Source organism: Synchiropus splendidus, chromosome 1 (genome assembly GCF_027744825.2).
Source record: "Synchiropus splendidus isolate RoL2022-P1 chromosome 1, RoL_Sspl_1.0, whole genome shotgun sequence".
NCBI lineage: Eukaryota > Metazoa > Chordata > Actinopteri > Syngnathiformes > Callionymidae > Synchiropus > Synchiropus splendidus.
In genome coordinates, this window is record NC_071334.1 from 55,961,808 (window position 1) to 55,979,181 (window position 17,374).

Here is a 17,374-nt window from a genome sequence, read left to right on the forward strand (position 1 = left end):
TCAAAACACCTAAAACCTATCTGTCTGTCTATATATATATATATATATATGCATATATATATATATATATATATATAGATAGATAGATAGATAGATAGATAATAGATAGATAGATAGATAGACAGACAGGTATAGATATAGATACATACCGTATGAAAACAGAATGGATTAACGTCATAATTAAATGGCAACTTCTCCAATAACACACTGAGCAATCATTTTATAACACGTGTGGCAAATTGATCATGTGACCTGCAAATGCTTAACAATGACACCTTTACGCTTTACAGAAACACTTTTAATATAATAACATTTTATTTTGAGAATCAGTGTAAAAAAAACAAAGGGGACAAACATACAACACATTGATTGGATCTTGTGAAGTCAATTGAATTTGGATTCGATTTTTTTTTATTAATTTAACCTCAGGCTCTTAGTTGATGCTAAAAGAGTTGAAGTTGTATGTATGTTGGATGTGAGACTGTACTAGAAGTGGGAGTGTATATTATGATATAACAGTTTGCTCTCCAGACAACAGGGAATCTTTGTAAGTGCAGGAGTTCCTGCTCCACTGATCACACTGATGCACAAGACGCGTGGCAGCTACGATGATAACAACAACAACAAACATGGAGGAATCATCCCTGAACAAAAGCAAACAAAAGCATCTGTTTGCTTTTGTTCAGGGATAGTTTTCACTACACAATGGCCAGGGTTTCCACTACTCTGAATGTACTTGAAATTCTTAAAAAAATGAAATTCTCATACAAATATTTTCAAGACATTTAACGAGCTTTACTTTAAATAAGGTGATATAAAAACTTGAATATAGACACCACCGTGATTTATCCCATTAAACTGTGATTAATTGATTAATTTTCCAATGAACTAGATTTTTTTTTTTTTTTATTGAATCCGACCCCTAATATATACTTCTATAGTGCGGTGGCCCATTCTTCTTGAGTTTGGACTTTAAAAGGAAGACAATAGAGAAATGCAATACCACATAAAATGTGAAAGACAAAATGGAGGACGACGTTAGGTCACAGACAGTCGTGAAATTATGACGTGACTGAAGGTTTTTTAATCACCAGTAAAGGTCAAAAGTTCCTGTGATCATTGCCACTTTGGAACACGGTGGAGCCGCGTCTATTACCCAAAGATAATGTGCAGTTGAGGCAATCTGTCATTCTGAATACAATACAGATACAGAGCTGGGCTCCATGTAGAAGTCTAATACGACTTCGCTTTCTACTGTACTGTAGTGCGTAACATGAACAAGACTAAACCATTATTGCACTGCAATTGCAAAGTAATGACTAAAAAAGAGAGTAAGGTCACTTGCATTAATTCAACTAAATGTATGTCACAGTCAGTTAACAGGTGAAAGATCAAGAGACTTCAGTTGAATTAGCTAGTTCAGTCTGTGCTATTGTCAGAGCTTTAGTATTCACAAAAGAAATGCAGGTGACAGTGTCTCTCGTGTCATCGTCTCTCCCTCTTTTGCCTGAACATTCAGCTTCCTCAGCAGGAGGCCCCACCTGACATGGTTGGGTCTTTGACAAGGCGCCACCCTGGATGTGGCCCCCACTCGGTATAACCCGCTGCAGCGTTTCAAAGGTGGAATTACAAAAGCCTTTTTCTGAGGTCAGGTCCCAACTCTGCTCCATGATGTAGTTATTGACCACGGTGCTGCAAACCTCCTTACTGCTGCAGGTAGACGTGCGCGCGAAACTGCTGCCTCGCCTGCTGTCGCCGCTGCCCACCCTGAAGCCATGGCCGTCCTTTTGCCTCAGGATTTGCTGATAGAAAATTCTGCGGAACGTCACTCGGAACTCCTGAATTCGATACGCATAGATGAAGGGATTCACAGCAGAGTTTGCGTGGGAGAGGATGATCGCGATGTTCATGACCCAGATGTTGGGCCGATTACAGAAGAGACACAGGTGATTGAAACAGTTGAGGAGGTGCAGTGGAAGCCAGCACAGAGCGAAGAAGCCCACGATGATGGACAGCGACTTGGCAGCGTGGACTTCTCTTTGCAGCGTGGTGCGAGACGAGCTCGGGAACACGGTCTTGTCCCTGAAGGAAGGCTTGCTCACCACTTTGAGCTCTATCAGTTGGAGCTGGCGCCGCGCAGCCATGAAGATTTTGACATAGATGATCAGCATCAGCACCAGCGGCAGCAGGACGCAGCCGAAGAAGTTGAAGTAGACCATGTAGTCGAGAGGCACTACCTCTTCAAATAAACACTCGGTCATTCCTTTGGGGCAGCTGCCGTTGACATCCGTCGTATTGTTTATCCCTGCAAAAGCAAAGTCACATTTTCTCACATGGTTCCTACAAGAGCCTCCAAATCTCCAGACTGTTATACTTTAAATAACGCTGTTTCTTGGTGTTAAATGAGCTGACAGCGAAGGAAAAATACTCCCTCCGACTCGCAGGAATTTTAACTGGGATTGACGAGACACCCTTCGGGAGACCTCCTATCCAGATTTTATTTTAGATGATTCACCATGCGAATCTTGTGGGGATAGTGGTTGGGCCGCGAGCGCCCCCTAGAGGGCCGATAAGAGTTTTTGCTTCACACCTCTGGGCTGTGAGACGTTCAGTTTTAATCTATTTGCCACTCATGGTGGAGGTTGTGTGTCACTGAATTGACTTGACAGCTGCAAATGCGTGATAGTTAACAACTATAAAGAAGTTCTTGAAAAGAAAAAATGCAAAAGAAAGTGATGCCACCCCCCAACAGTAAAAACTGTTCATGATAGCAACTGAAAATTAATAACATTTTATGGCGATACTTTCATTTATACTACTTTTTACTTATATCTTCTTTGGTGTTTAAAAAAATGATATAATTTTTATTTTATGACAATTAGAAATGCTTTAATTATATTTACTTTATTCAGAATTTTATTACATTTATTTTATTATTTTTTCCAATTTTCTCAACAGTTTGCATTAAGAATTTTTTTCTTTAAATTTGATGAATATGTCTTGCATGTCATTTTACAAGGTTTGTTTTGTTTGCCTGTAAGTAGTTTAAATATGGTGATTGTTGACAAATGAAATGAAGAGTATTGAATCAGTTCTGTTACTTGAATGGGCCCCAGTCCTATTGTTCTGGGTGGGCCCGAGATTAAAAAGGCTCAGAACCCCTGGTCTACATGACACACAGGTGGACTAGACTACACTTCTGCACCACTCACACCTACAGTTATCTAACTATGGCCAAAAAAGAGGAACAATCCAACGGTCTCATGATAGAGAGGTTTAGTTACCACTCATAAAAGCAATGATTTTTAAAGAAGAAACTTTTTTTAAACAAGGCATATTAAATGAATCCACCATGACAGAGACATTCATTCACACCTGTGTTCCACCCCAGAATTGGAATTAGACCGATTCCTAGTGAGAGGAACCAACACACAGCAATGATTCCCTTTGCCCTCCGCGCTGTCACGACGCTGCTGTACCTGCAACGTTCAATAAATGCAACAGGTCAGTAAAAAATGCAATAAAAATGGTATGACACATGACTTTACCACTTTTGAAATAATTACTGAAAACATTACAGGACTTTTTTTTCTGTAACTGGTTCTCAAATGACCGTTTTTCACTAACCCTAATGAGTGGAGTGGATATGCTTTGGTCATATCTTAAAACATTTATGCCTAAAGAAAGAGAAAATAATTTATTCACTTTTTTTGCGTCAGAACAATCTGAGATGGTTGTATTCATTGGGGCACTAGTATGTTTTTCCAGGTGTCAAGAGTTATCTGCAGTATTGGCAGGATGAAGCATCACCTTAACACATGAAGTGAACAATGTTAATCCAGTCTTGAGTTCCGTTACTTTCGGACTATAGAGGGCACAGGAATTAGCCACACCCACTAAATTTAAATCCATAAGTCGCGGGCGCAGTGGTGCTGTCTAGACCACAGAAAGGACAGTGGTGCACCCAGCTTAGAAATGCACGAGGATCACTTCTAAACTGGTTTTGAAAACATGGCCCAGCATTGAGACTGGCTCATGAAACAAACTCAGCAATGTTCTGAACTCAAATCATGAACTCCTCACGTCTTTCATTTCTATGAAAGCGCTCCAAATGCGCTGTTTTCACTAGCGTGCGAAACACCACAGCCGGTCTCTGCTGCATCTTGTGTCCGGTCCTCCAGGAGGCTCAGTTGGCAGGGCTGTGGACACGCAGGCGAAAAACAGCGCATTTCCAGTGCTTTGAGGGTAAATAAAATGCCTGTGATTTCATTGGTTTCCATATATTATTGCTGTAAAAGACGCAGGGTTCAGACCACAAGAAAAAGGTAGCAGCTTATAGTCATGAAATTACTGTTATTTATTTATAAAAATTAGCCTCCACAATACGTAATGTCCTGCTCAATTTGCATGCTTGTGATGTCATGATAGCTTGTTCATGTTCACTCATGGGATCGATGATCCACTATGGCGGATGAATAACTCCACTTATAGACCTCATGGAGCAACTTTTAAAAGGTGGCAAAACTATTGTCTGGAACAGTGAGGAAATGTGTTTTGCAGCTAGGTGTTGAAATGCAGCAACAAAACACTTGCCTGGATGACCTGAGCCTATTTTGTCTTTATTAACAAGCAGGTTTGTTGAAGCTGTTTTCAATACTTCAGTACTTCAATACTTCATCATAGGGCCCTTTAGTGGGCACAATTGAACTGGCCAGAGCTGAGTCTTTGAGGACCATATTAATCCATCAAATAAATATCTACGTATAGATGATGTACAGCAGATATGTTCTGCTTCTTCCGTGTCTAAAAGGTCAATGCCAACTGACTGAATAACTGGGCCCAAAGTTTAAATTCAGTTCTACATACTGTGTTTTTTGAAAAAAGCACACATTTCAACAGACCTATTTCAACAGGAAGTGATAATCTGCCAGACTGGAGTGTAGTCGCATGAGCAAATATTTGAGTAATTAATCTACAGATCCTGCAACAGAGCACAGACTTCAGTGTGCAGGACTTTTCTCCAACATAGGAATACTACACAAGGCTTCTATGAGCCAATTTAACAAGCAGATAAAAAAAAATACCTGGTATATATATATATATCAAACTATATATATGAAACTGCAATACATCCAGTACGTGAATCATTTTCCCCAGCCCCATTGCTTCACTCCATTAGACGAAAATTTAAAAAATACTTTTAAAGACATCTATATAATAATAACGATGTAAAAGATATATACTATTGAGCAGATAACACTAAATATATACATGTAGATATGTCATTTTGTTTTAAAAAAAGAAGCAGTAGAGAAGCACAACTCAACACGAATTTCATATAAAAGTGAGGTATAATCCTCTTGATAAAGGGATATAAATAACACTGTGATGGTAACCAAGAAAGTGCATTAGTTTGTCTCTGCATTTAATTCTGTTTAAAAAAAACTGATTGAAATTCAACTACCTATGAAAGAAGACCTGATGACTCCACATGATCTCAGTGGACCCGCACAACATACATCCGTGGTTACCTAAAGTAACTCGCCTGAGTGGGTTCTTGATGGCGATGTAGCGGTCCAGGGCGATGGCCAAGAGGCTGAAGATGGAGCTCTGGGTCAGCATCAGGACAAAGCAGGCGATAAAAAGGCACCCATGGAAGTCAGCACAGAAGCCAGTGCTGCAGAAGACAAGAGAGAGAGCGTCGTAGTAAATGTATGATCTTGTTACTCTGTTGGAGAGGCTGTAAAACACCTGATAATGACAGCGAACGGGATGGCCAGCAGGCCCACAGCGATATCAGCCACCGCCAGCGACACCACGAAGAAGTTGGTGATGCTCTGCAGGTTGGAGTTGAGGCAGACGGCCCAGCAGACCAGGATGTTTCCCGACACAGCGAACACGGCGATGACCGCCTCCAGGCAAATGTAAACCCAGTGGTAATCCTTCAGCATGGTGATTCTCTCCTCTCTTCACCTCCTCCACTCAGCGTTTGTGCTTTGACCAGTCACAGAGAGCCACACAGGAGCCATTGCGTCATGAGAAAAAAAAAAAGGGCGGAAGTTTCCACCACAACTTTTTGGGGGCTTATTACATCACTCAGTTATCTTGGCGAGTTTGGTGAGTGAGACTAGCCTGGAAAGAGAAAAAAAAAGACACAATCTGATAGTCTGTGAAAACAGATAGCAGGTAACCACGCACGCTCTGAAAAAGCCATTTATCTCTGACAGGCAGCAGGAGTGCCTGTTTTCACATCCCAATCAAAGCTCAACAATGCACCTTTTCTTCCAGGGATAACTTCCCGAAACTCTTCCACACACACGCACAAACCATTCCGGGCACTCGCATTTTTCCACCACACAGTCATGGATAAAAACGGCGGACGAAAATTGAGGTCTGTCCTCAGTCATCATTGCTATTTTAATCTCATGTTTGAAAGAAAAACAACATCTGAAAGTTCTGTACCTTTGTTTACAGGAGTTTAAGAGACACATATTTTTAAGCAAACACAATAACCAAACATGGGTCAATAACATTCCACAACCAAAAATAAAGTCAACTTCCATTTGAGGAGCTTGATGCTACTGACCTCATATCAAAATAGCTAAGCTAAAAGTTAAACCAGGGGCCACATTACCTACTGTGACTGTTGTGAGTGGCCCTCAAGCCAAAAGATGTATGGATCTTTAGATTTTTGAAAAAACAAGGAAGTAAGAAAACAGGGAAAAGGAGAATGAAGCCTCGACATGATGTGTGGAAAATATGATGTTTGGTGACATATTATTTTCATTTTCAATCATTTTTATTGAAAGAGTGTAAATATAAATCGTAAATATTGGAAGTGGTAACATAATACATGTAAGATATAACGGCACTGTGTCAATAGTGCTAATTCAGTATTTATCACTATTTTTGTAGTGGTGTTCTGACCGCATAAATGCAGCTAAAGGGCCGCACGTGTCCCACCACTGAGTTTAAGTAAACTTTAAACAGAACTACACCCTTGCTTTTTTCGTTTGACTCTGGACAGAATGGAGAAAAACAAAAAAAGCAAGTGATTTACAATTGTTCAACAGTTTGTGTTTGCATCACTTGGGAAATCCAGCTCATGCAAACTTCCTTTTAGAACGGAACTGAAGGGTATGATAACTGTTGCCTTTTAGATCCTGTTTGATTAGCTAAACTTCACTGACATGAAGTTTTGGTTCGGATGAGAAATTACGTCAATGAATTTGTGCCAAGTTCATTTCACATGTAATAATCAATGAGGATTTTAAAGAAAATGATAATGAATAAATACATAAAGCAAACCTTTCTTCTTTCTTTTCCGCTGCATATTTGTTAATCTGAATGCAAACCTGATTTGACAGCACATTTGGCTCAGACAAAGTTGCAAACCTGTTGCAGTGCATTTTGGAAGGCGAAGTGTGAGTGTCAAAAGAGTCACTAACGTGACTTAGTATTACAGGGATTACTGAGGCTGTGTTAATGGCCTGAGTCAAGTCTCGAAGGGCAACGATGCGGAATGTGAGCCATATTGACCGCCACGAGGACCAACACGTAAATATGACCCACTTCTCCCGACAAGTGTAGTGAGACACAGCAGGACCAAACCATACAGAACTTATTTCATTACATTATATAGGATAGGACAGTAAAGTGAGGCAAAGACACCCTGTTTTACATATATGTCAGTTCAGTTTCATTTGTTTTAGGTCTGAAATGTTACACGTAAATGAAGCTAATTCATGATCATGAAATATTTTTTAATGAGTAACTGCACTCATCTGGCTCACACAACTTTTTTCACTCAAAATAGAGGAACAGACAACCAAATAATTTCATTTAAAAACATTTCACCTGGTAGTTTGTGAGCAACAGTCTATTTTCTTACAAAGGCTGGAGCTTTCTCAGAGCGAAGGAATGTTTATCCCAGCCTGGATTATCTTGGATTATAATCAGATATGGCACAGGCATTTCAGATCAGTTGTTTTTGGCCCAACTAGTCATTTGAAAAACCGAACACATCTTACACATTTCTTACACATCAGAATTCAGCCCTCTTATTCACATTTTACAAGCTATGTTGGTTGTCTATGTCCTTAGGCCTAATAAGAGATGTGATATGGAAATCCATGTTGATCACTTATAGAGGCCATAAGCAAGAGTTTTAATATATTTCGTCATATTTCATTCTAGATATATTTCAACTGTATTTGAAACGGAAATGGAAAGAATTCCAGTTTCTTTCAAATCGATGAAAAACTCGATTTTCAAATAGTCACGGTAAAAAAAAATATTCTAAAAGAGTTGAAATTGTATTTCATTTGTGGAAGAATAAGAAAAAGAAAGGTCGATTTACTCACCTTGCGAGAGTAAAACCGCATGGAGTTGTGACAGAAGAAACGTCAGAAACGGAAAGGTGTCGGGTGAAAACCACCACAGAACGCGATGTGAAGCGCATGAGAACAGAGGTTGAAATACACTCACACACGCCGGTTCCACCACGTCAGGCGCCGCCTCCAGCATGCGCGCGTACTTGGGTAGGGGCGCGTCCATGCGAGTGTGTTTGGCCGTTTCATTTTCATTCATACAAAGTCCCTGTTTTATGATGTTATAGATAGATAGATAGATAGATCATCATCATCATTGTATCATTGATACATAGCACGAAAAGGAAAAATTTCATCGCCCCATGTGTCTCCGCTCTCTGCCATCTTTATCAGTATTAAAGTTTCAGTATTAAATTCAAGTCAAACACTTATGTTAACCATACATACAGCGCACACAGCATGTGGAATATTATAAAAAGATGTAATAATGCATTCGAATGGAAATGTATGTAGTATAGAATTGATAACAGTAGCGTTAAATGATAATAATTTTATGTAAATTAGAAAAAGGCAACTTCCTTGTTCCTTCCTCTGTATATTCATACAAACATGTATACTCATTTAAGAGGAGTCACATTTGAAGATTGGTCCATTAAGACGACTGAGGTTACTCTGCCCCCAGATCAGGAGTCAGTAGAGGTCGTGATGAGGCATCATGAAACAGTGTCCTAGTTTTCAGAGGGCTCAAGATGTCACTGTCTGCTGTATAACTCTTTGTGTGCAACAACTATTTTAATCATTTGTAAACCAAGAGCGCCATCTTGTGGAAATTGAGGATAACATTCAGGGCGGGGAGACTGTTGTGATGGAAGGAAGAGAAAGCCACAAAATACAAGTAATGATTGAGACACAAACACCAGCTGTAGATACAGGACATTTTATTTGACATTTTTTTCGAGTACAAACGCCAATCATGTTTGTCCTCAGAATGCAGTTTACCTTTGTACAGTTCCACGAGCAGAACACTGGGTGGCAACAAGGCCCGAAAAGGTTTAAGATTAGGTAAATAAAAAGTGGAAGAAGCCACATTGTAATCATTAAAAGTAAATAAAATTCCCCGTGAATTTGCACAGGGAGCTTCTCCCGACAATCAGGAACAAATATTAAGACTCTCCTCGAACACATCCGTCAGTGAACGGCACAATAAATAAGATGGAAACCAAATTACGTTATCTCCTATGATACATTTTGTACAAATATTTGGGGTATGTCGACTGACAGAATGGACCTCTGAATGGAGCAGTTGGAACAATCACAGTGTTGCTTGTCTACGTCACAGATGAGCTGATGATGTGTCAGTCTCCAACAGAAACATGACCTGTTTGAAGCGTTTTCCTTCAGACCAACACAAAAAATAAAAATTGAAAAAAGAAGAGGAGCTCAATTTGAAAAAGCTAAATAAGGACTCAGGCGATTACGGTTTTGTCTACAGCATCGGTTCATGAATTTGATGAACTAAGACTCGTGAAGTTCCAGGTCCCGTCTTAGTCTCGGAGATGATGTTTTGCTGACCTCAGCAAAGGCAACAGGAGGCTGAAGCTATCAAACCATCCAGTTTCACAGGCGTTGAAAGAAAACAAGTGTACGAGGCACGAGAGGGTCGAGTCGTGAGGCATTTGGGATTTCTTGAGAATAGGCGAGGCTGAAAAGATGAACTCTTAGTGACGGAGTGAGGGAGGACTGTTCTGAAGGCAGCTCGACGTGATTTAACGAGGAAAAAATGGGGCACAATTTAGGAACATGTCTCACGGTCAAAACTCTGGGAAGAGTCATGTGCTGTAACATCAGTAAAACCTGTTAACATGATAAGATTTGCCTTCAATCTTTTGTGCAGATATGACTTCCTGTTTTCACCTGAACTACAAGCAAGCCCTTTTTGTGCAGACTGACAAAGAGGTTCACCTCAGTCCATGGCTCTGGCTTGGGCTCTGGTGATAGAGGGGGTTCGGAAATGTTGAAAAACATGCCTGCATGTTAAACAAAGAGTGTTTGTCATCACCATAAATACAACAAGACGCAGAACTATAAAAGGCAACATAACGTTTTAGGTCGGTTCTTCACAGAGAGAAAGACAGGAGTGATCAGGTCACTTAAATCGTAACAGTAGTTTTAAAATCGGAAGTGGCAACGCATGTGTTCTCATCGCACACCAGGCTGGACAGAATGAACAAGACGCATTGTCCTCCAAAGAAAAGGCAAAATCCTGCTAATTTACTGCAAGACTTCAAGTCAAGGCTAAAACCTACCACTGTCTCGACCGACCCACAAAGGGCACACATAAAAAAAAAAAAAACAGATCTCCCCGAATAAATTACATCAATAATTATAGTCGTTCACAAAAAACAAACGCAAAAAACTTTCAAGTTTATGTACAGGCTGTAAATACAACTGCTCAATTTTCTCCTAGAAATAAGCAAAACGGCGTTAATTTGGCAAAAATGTCCTATCGTCAGCAAAGATATGAACACAGACAATTCCTACCTTATAAAATATATTGCTTCCAGAGATTTAAGCCGTACCGGGGACAGAAACGACACAAATAGAGGACATTTGCTTCTAAGTCGGGCGTCTGTTCCCTGTTGGATTCTTCAAGTTGTAGCGGTGCAGTACTTCTCAAAGCAGGTTGTTTACGTTGTAAACATTTTCAACAAACAGGCCTTGGATTCCTGTGGCAGAGAAGTCAGTGGCAGCTCTGGAAAAACTCGCCAGCACTTCCTGGGACCATGTGTCAATAGTGAGGTGGGAATCTTTCTTCCAAGGCTGGTGACTGTCCTGAATGATCGTTCCCGAAGAACGACCCAGACTACACTCATTTAAAGCGTATCGTAATTTGAGAAGTGTGGCTCCTGTGAGGTGAAATGGCGCCCCCTGGTGCTTGAGAAAATGTACTTACTCCACCAAGTCAATAAAAAAAAAACGTTTGACCCAAGTCTGTTAAGTCTGTCTATACTTCTGTGGAGAAGAGAATGCTCTGTCGTTTGCTGTCTGGTGTTGGAATCGTCTCCAGTTGCAGGAAGTAGAGCAACACCTGAACCTGCATCAGAAAAACAAAAAGCTCTCTCAAGTCTCAGCGGACCATTGTGTTCATCGGCAGAAGTCCAGGCCTTACCTGAGCCATAACTTCCAGGGACCAGCTGTCCCCCATGCTGATAGGTTGTGTCGGGTTCGCAGGGATCTTGCTGTCTTTCTCCGATGGTCTCAACAAGGTTGGTCCGAAAACTGTTGCCAGGTTATGGAGGGACATCTTGTTGACGCTCTCCTTCTCTGCCACCCTGAGAAAGAGATGAAGATGGTGAGAAAAATCAATCAACAAAAACGCCTAACCCTAACTGATGTTTAGCTGCGTGAGCACATTAGAAGTCCCCTGCTGTAGGGTCGAGCACTAACTAGAAAGCGGGTTCAAGCGTCCCTACCTCTTCAAGTGGTCCAGGAGGAAGAGGAAGGTGACCAGGTTTGGTTCTGGCAGCGACAGCAACAGGTTCAACATGCAGCTCTCCTTGGCGACGCTGTCAGTGAGAGCTGCACACGGACAAAACAAACTCAACACTCTTGTCATCATCAACACACAACTCTCATGGATCGATCTGCTCCTAATACTCACTGATGCCACCTGCAAAATTAGGGTAAAGTTCGTCTGTGAAAAGCGGCTCCGGCAGCTCCCTGAAGTAGAGCTTTAAAGTCCCGGCGATGGCGTTGACATCCATCTCGCTCATCATCACTGACACGTCTTTGTTATCTGCAGGAGGAAGACCACGATGATGAGAGCGCAGGAAGCTGTGAGACCAATACATCCCCTCACCACAATCCCAAACTAACCAAGGTCATTTTGATATTCTAGACAGTGGTGAAACGATTAGCATCACAAATATTTGGGTTTAAAAAGATTTTCTAACCCACACGGTCATTATCAGAATGATTTGATGAGAAAATAAAACAAGCGTCAGCTGCACTCACTGGTGTCGAAGGCAGTCTTCAGAGCCTGGATGTCAGTGGCGACTCCTGAAACTCTGTAGATGCCCACCTCTTCCATGCCCCTCCTCTCGATCTCCTCCAGGCACTGGCGGACGATGTAAGGGACCTTGGAGCGCTCCCGTCTGGGGGAGGAGGAGTAATCGTTTTCAGTCAAACCATGTAAAGTATGACATCCAAATTTCATGCATGTCATTCGCTCACTCACTTAGTGACTGTAGAGATTTTGACTCCAAATACTCCCATCGGTTTCCGTGAGGGCATCCTCTTCAAGCTGAACTCTCGGCTGGTAAACTTCATGGACAGTTTGACCTCAATCTGACATGGGACAAATGGGCTTTAAGTTAAAAAAGATACAGACAGCCAAGAGGAAATCTTAGGGTTGCAGGACTGAAATTATTAGGACTGTAATGTGGTAAGAGCTCTATTAAAGCATGAGAGAAACAACCTGGAAATCATATTTAAAAGTGTCTGTTGTCTGAATGTTGCCAACTCAAAGAGTATTTGTGACTAGCAAGTAGGCAGCTTATTATTTCTGAATACCAGAGTCTAAATACGACACAGAAGAGAGAAGGACTTTATGATTTGATCTGGGTGGTCATAATGTTACGGCCTTGAACTGTGGTTCAACACGGTCCTGCACTTATTAAACAGTGACGCAACAAATGTAACTACCAAAGACAAAGACAGTTGGAGGAATGTAGACAGAGACAAAATGCACCATAAAAGCTGAGTCACTAACCCCATTCATGGGAATCACGGTTCTCTGCCAGTCCTTGCCTTGAAGAGCCTGTGGGTCCAGCTGTGAAGCAAACCACCAGAGGAATGTGGTGAGCATTTCAAATTTTGATGAGACTGTTTCACTCAAGTGAAGGGTAGATCACAGTGTTGCAGGGTTGATAAGGTTTCATGAAGCCGTGTCCTAATTGGCCACTAGGTTTCAGTGGAATAGTTGTTCAAAAGGTAAACATTGCAGAACAGACTGTGCCATCTAGGGGCCTCTACAATGAGGACACTGTTTCGTGAAACCTCATCAACCCATCACTACAGCAATGAGTAAATTAAAATATCCAAACAATAACACATATTTCATTGGCAAAATTCAAAACTTCACTTCCCCGAAAAGAACACTATTTGCCCAAATTCTGCTTAGAACAGCGAGTCCACCGTAAACAAAATTTAAATTGAGACAAAATAGGTAAATAAATGAAAATGCTGAACAGATTCCCACACAATTATATACCTGTATGTCATTATAATCCTGAACTTGTTGGAGACAATATTCGACTCCAGAATCAAAACTTTGTAAAACATCTATTTGAAAAAAGCTATATGAGGAAATTGCAATTGTTTTTGGTTACATATGTGCTATTCCAGCTCATGCCAGGAGACAGTTATACGTAACATGGACAAGCGATCTCAGACAGGCATATGTGGACATGGGGACGTTTTTCTTTGTCCCCACTTGAATTACATCATCGATACAAAAAGAGAGAGTTGGTTGTGTACCACTAGAGGGAGCAGGAGTCCTTCCCATGATAGCAGTGTTTACGCAAACCATAATTTATATTCACAACATATGAATTCTAATATTTTCAAATCTACAACACACATAAAAAACAACACATTTTCTGGCTCTTTCACTCCAAAACTTGATGGTAACTTTTGCAAAGTCTGGAAGTGAGCAGTTTTACTGATGCAGTTTTTGCAACAAAAGATCTATCTATCTAAATCTATCTATCTATCTATCTACCTATCTATCTATCTATCCGTCTATCTATCTATCTACCTCTGTCTGTCTGTCTGTCATCCATCCATCGAATTCCCAGTACAAGCGGACATTTATCAATGACATCATCCTGAATGAACGGTGTAGATAATCACGTTGACCACTAGTCGGAGCATGTTACATTTCACTTTACCACACACTAATATTCCAAAGTTTATTTCATTTTCTTCCTCATCAACCAACGTGGATTATTAAAATTGCGGCAGGTTTCCATTCACCCCCGACTCTGCAGGAGGTTTAAATAAGGGACTATGAGTCAGATCTTTAATGTGTGATGGACTAAAGAATATGGAATATGAATGAAACATTTTAAAAATCGAAGTCCAGGTGACTTCTTGACGTCCCATTTCCAAGTTATATGAACGCATTTGGATGACATCATCGGTGGGGAAAAATAATCAACCACTAGATAGCGCCATGTAGCACGTTTCCACGGAGTCAGAAAATCCATGGCATCACACTGAACATGCATTTGCAAAGTAATGATAAACATTAATTGCCTAACTATCAATCCTTACTACATACGAAGTGTAATAACAGCTAAAGACAATGATTGGACGAACACCATATAAATGTGAACGTCAGCAGTTCATTGACCGGGCAGTACACATGCTTAAGTACCTCTCATCGCATTTCTGTGTTTTCTAATCGCTGATGCTCAGAGTCGCGCTTGCAGCTTTCGACAGTCGCCATGGCAACGTAATTAACCCCATTCTATATTTGCTAGAGCACAGCAACAGAAGCTGTCAGGAACAGAGTCGCGTTATTGTCAGGATGTGAGCTCTTTCATGAACTCATCAATAGCTTGTGTCAGTTTCAGCTGCACGCTTCGGTTACAGAACTCAATATTATTCATGAAAATCATGTCAACTTGTACTCAATATGCCGCCGATCGAATTACGCCGACATGAATTGACACACTTCCATTGCATTATTTTCTTTAGGTATTACGATCGCGTCGCCACTTTAATACATTCATAGGCACCAGAATGGAATTTTGCTGTGTGGGTCTGCTCAAGTAGTGAGTCATGGTCCCTCTGCTGAAAGACGATGACGTAATGTCATACCGGGATCTGTCCTTTCCCCATGATGCGGTCCGTGCTCTCTCCATCCTCTTTGTTCTGCTTCGTCTTGTTATAGCATTTCTCATAGCAGAGCAGCCGCAGGGTCTGAGAGCCCTCCAGCTCAATCTCAAACTCCTGCAGGGGACAACAACAAGACATCTGTATGGAGAAGGAATGAACAACTGCACGAAGTAATTACCACATCAGGAGGACAGCGTGTCATTATTGAACCCTTGAGTTAGCTCCTGTTCCACCAGCAAGAGAGGCATCTGCAATGTGTGACTTGTTTTGCTTCAGTCAACAAAATAGCAGATCTAGAATCCCATGAATCGCCTTGAAATTACAGACGCAATGTAAAGACAAAGCAAAGAAAGATACACCAAACAAATGTGTAAAAAAGAAATGTGGATCCTTTGAGGCCTAAAAAGAATTTAAAGACGATTTAAAAATTGTGAAAAAAACTAGTGGTGGGACTTTAATGAGTTAATTACGATAATTAATTACCACATCATTACGATTAATTAATTACAACAACAACAACAAAAATAATTTCACAGTTTGCTCTCCAGACAACACAGAATCTTTGTAAGTGCAGGAGTTCCTGGTCCACTGGTCACACTGATGCACAAGACACGTTGCAGCGAGGATGATAACAACAACAACAAACATGGAGGAATCCATGAACAAAAGCAAACAAAAGCATCTGTTCGCTTTTGTTCAGGGATGGTTTTCACTACACAATGGCCAGGGTTTCCACTACTCTGATTGTACTTGAAATTCGTATAAAATTGAAATTCTTATACAAATATTTTCAAGACATTAAAAGAGCTTTAGTTTAAATAAGGTGATATAAAAACTTGAATATAGCCACCATCGTGATTTATTGTGCTATTGTCAAACTGATACAAAATAAACAATATTTTGTTGTTTAAATGTATGTATGGGTCCATCATTTGATTCAGTAATGTATAAATTCATTAAATGACAACAAAAACAACACAAAATGAAGTGTTATGAAGGATAGGACAGCTAGACTAAAATAATCTCATCTGTTTCAAACCTTTGCAGAATCACTAATTTCCTAGAATTCCTTTCTCATATTTGTATACGGTGTCGGTTCAGTTAACATTAGGACAGATGCTAGTCATTACCAGCAGCTTCTCATTATCTGAAATTAATTCCACTTTGCTGAACAAAGCAGTCAGAGACCGAAGTGGACTTCAGCCTACAACATCCTGCTGTGTTGTTGCTATACACACCTGCAGGCCTCGCCACGTATGTGTGTTTGTTTGCTTGTTAAGGCGACAGATGTTACATGTGATTCACATACATCCGCAGTAATGACGCGGAAAAGGAATTGAGAAGAGCATGGAAAAAAGGAAGACTATGCTGACCTGTGATATAACATTGTATTTGACGTGTCAAAAAAAGGGAGATTGTGTATATTCAAACATTTCAGATTTAAAAACAACGGGCACTTTCATCTCACCTCGTTCCATTTGGGCTCCGTGGTGTAACGGTACACTCTCGTCTTGGCTTTATTGGAGAAGAAACCAAAATAGTCCACTTCCAGTGTGCAGTAGAGGTCTGCCAGACAAAGGATGGGGAAGTGAGCCATATTCTTTTGTGCTTTAATATGAAAACTTAATCTCAAACGGTAAATGGGTCACGGTTAATCTTACATTTTGGAGATATTAAAATGTATTCCACTTATTTAGGTCAAATGGCTGAATCATTGTGTTTGCTAACCCTAACATATGTTCTGGTGATTGGTATGTTATATGTCCAGTCCTTTTTTTTTCAGTCCAACAACCCTTTGTCCTGAACTTAATACGAACTGGAACTGTCAGATGCACTATAAATTTAGAAGATACCATCGGAGATTTATACATCAACTTTGTGAAGGAGTGTTTCCTAACACGATATCTGTCACCCCTCTCACATAGGAACTTCTGATCCAAACTTTTTTAAGCTTCTTTTTTTGTGATTTGTGCTCATATTGTTTAAAAATGGGAGTAGTGACTCACTCAGGCTCTGTTTGAGGCCGGAGGCAGAGTGGACGATTACATTCAGGAACCCGCAGAGACCAGGGGATTCATCCTCTGGAAAAACAGTCAGAGAATGGAGGGGGGAGAAAAACAAGAAAGCGGGGAAGGATTAGA

General features: G+C 40.6%; 2 protein-coding genes across 4 annotated transcripts in view; both read right to left on the reverse strand.

Annotated features, from left to right (window-relative positions):
* Positions 1–190: 190 nt before the first annotated feature.
* adora2ab (adenosine A2a receptor b) lies at positions 191–8,470 on the reverse strand. Its single transcript, XM_053879154.1, has 5 exons — positions 8,364–8,470; positions 5,752–6,132; positions 5,546–5,677; positions 3,376–3,479; positions 191–2,305 (listed from the first exon to the last, which is right to left on the reverse strand). The coding sequence occupies exons 2-5, from the start codon at positions 5,949–5,951 to the stop codon at positions 1,392–1,394; spliced, it is 1,350 nt and encodes a 449-aa protein (XP_053735129.1). The 5' UTR covers positions 5,952–6,132; positions 8,364–8,470; the 3' UTR covers positions 191–1,391.
* A 795-nt stretch (positions 8,471–9,265) lies between these two features.
* bcr (BCR activator of RhoGEF and GTPase) overlaps positions 9,266–17,374 on the reverse strand; it is a 60,749-nt gene continuing 52,640 nt past the window's right edge. For all 3 annotated transcript variants that reach the window (XM_053854990.1, XM_053854980.1, XM_053854999.1), the window contains 10 exons: positions 17,240–17,314; positions 16,702–16,799; positions 15,216–15,347; positions 13,102–13,161; positions 12,568–12,677; positions 12,345–12,484; positions 11,992–12,126; positions 11,804–11,909; positions 11,500–11,662; positions 9,266–11,424 (listed from right to left, as the gene is read on the reverse strand). In XM_053854990.1, the coding sequence (XP_053710965.1) occupies positions 11,335–11,424; positions 11,500–11,662; positions 11,804–11,909; positions 11,992–12,126; positions 12,345–12,484; positions 12,568–12,677; positions 13,102–13,161; positions 15,216–15,347; positions 16,702–16,799; positions 17,240–17,314 (1,109 nt within the window). In that variant the 3' untranslated portion in view covers positions 9,266–11,334. The remainder of the gene's footprint in view (positions 11,425–11,499; positions 11,663–11,803; positions 11,910–11,991; positions 12,127–12,344; positions 12,485–12,567; positions 12,678–13,101; positions 13,162–15,215; positions 15,348–16,701; positions 16,800–17,239; positions 17,315–17,374) is intronic.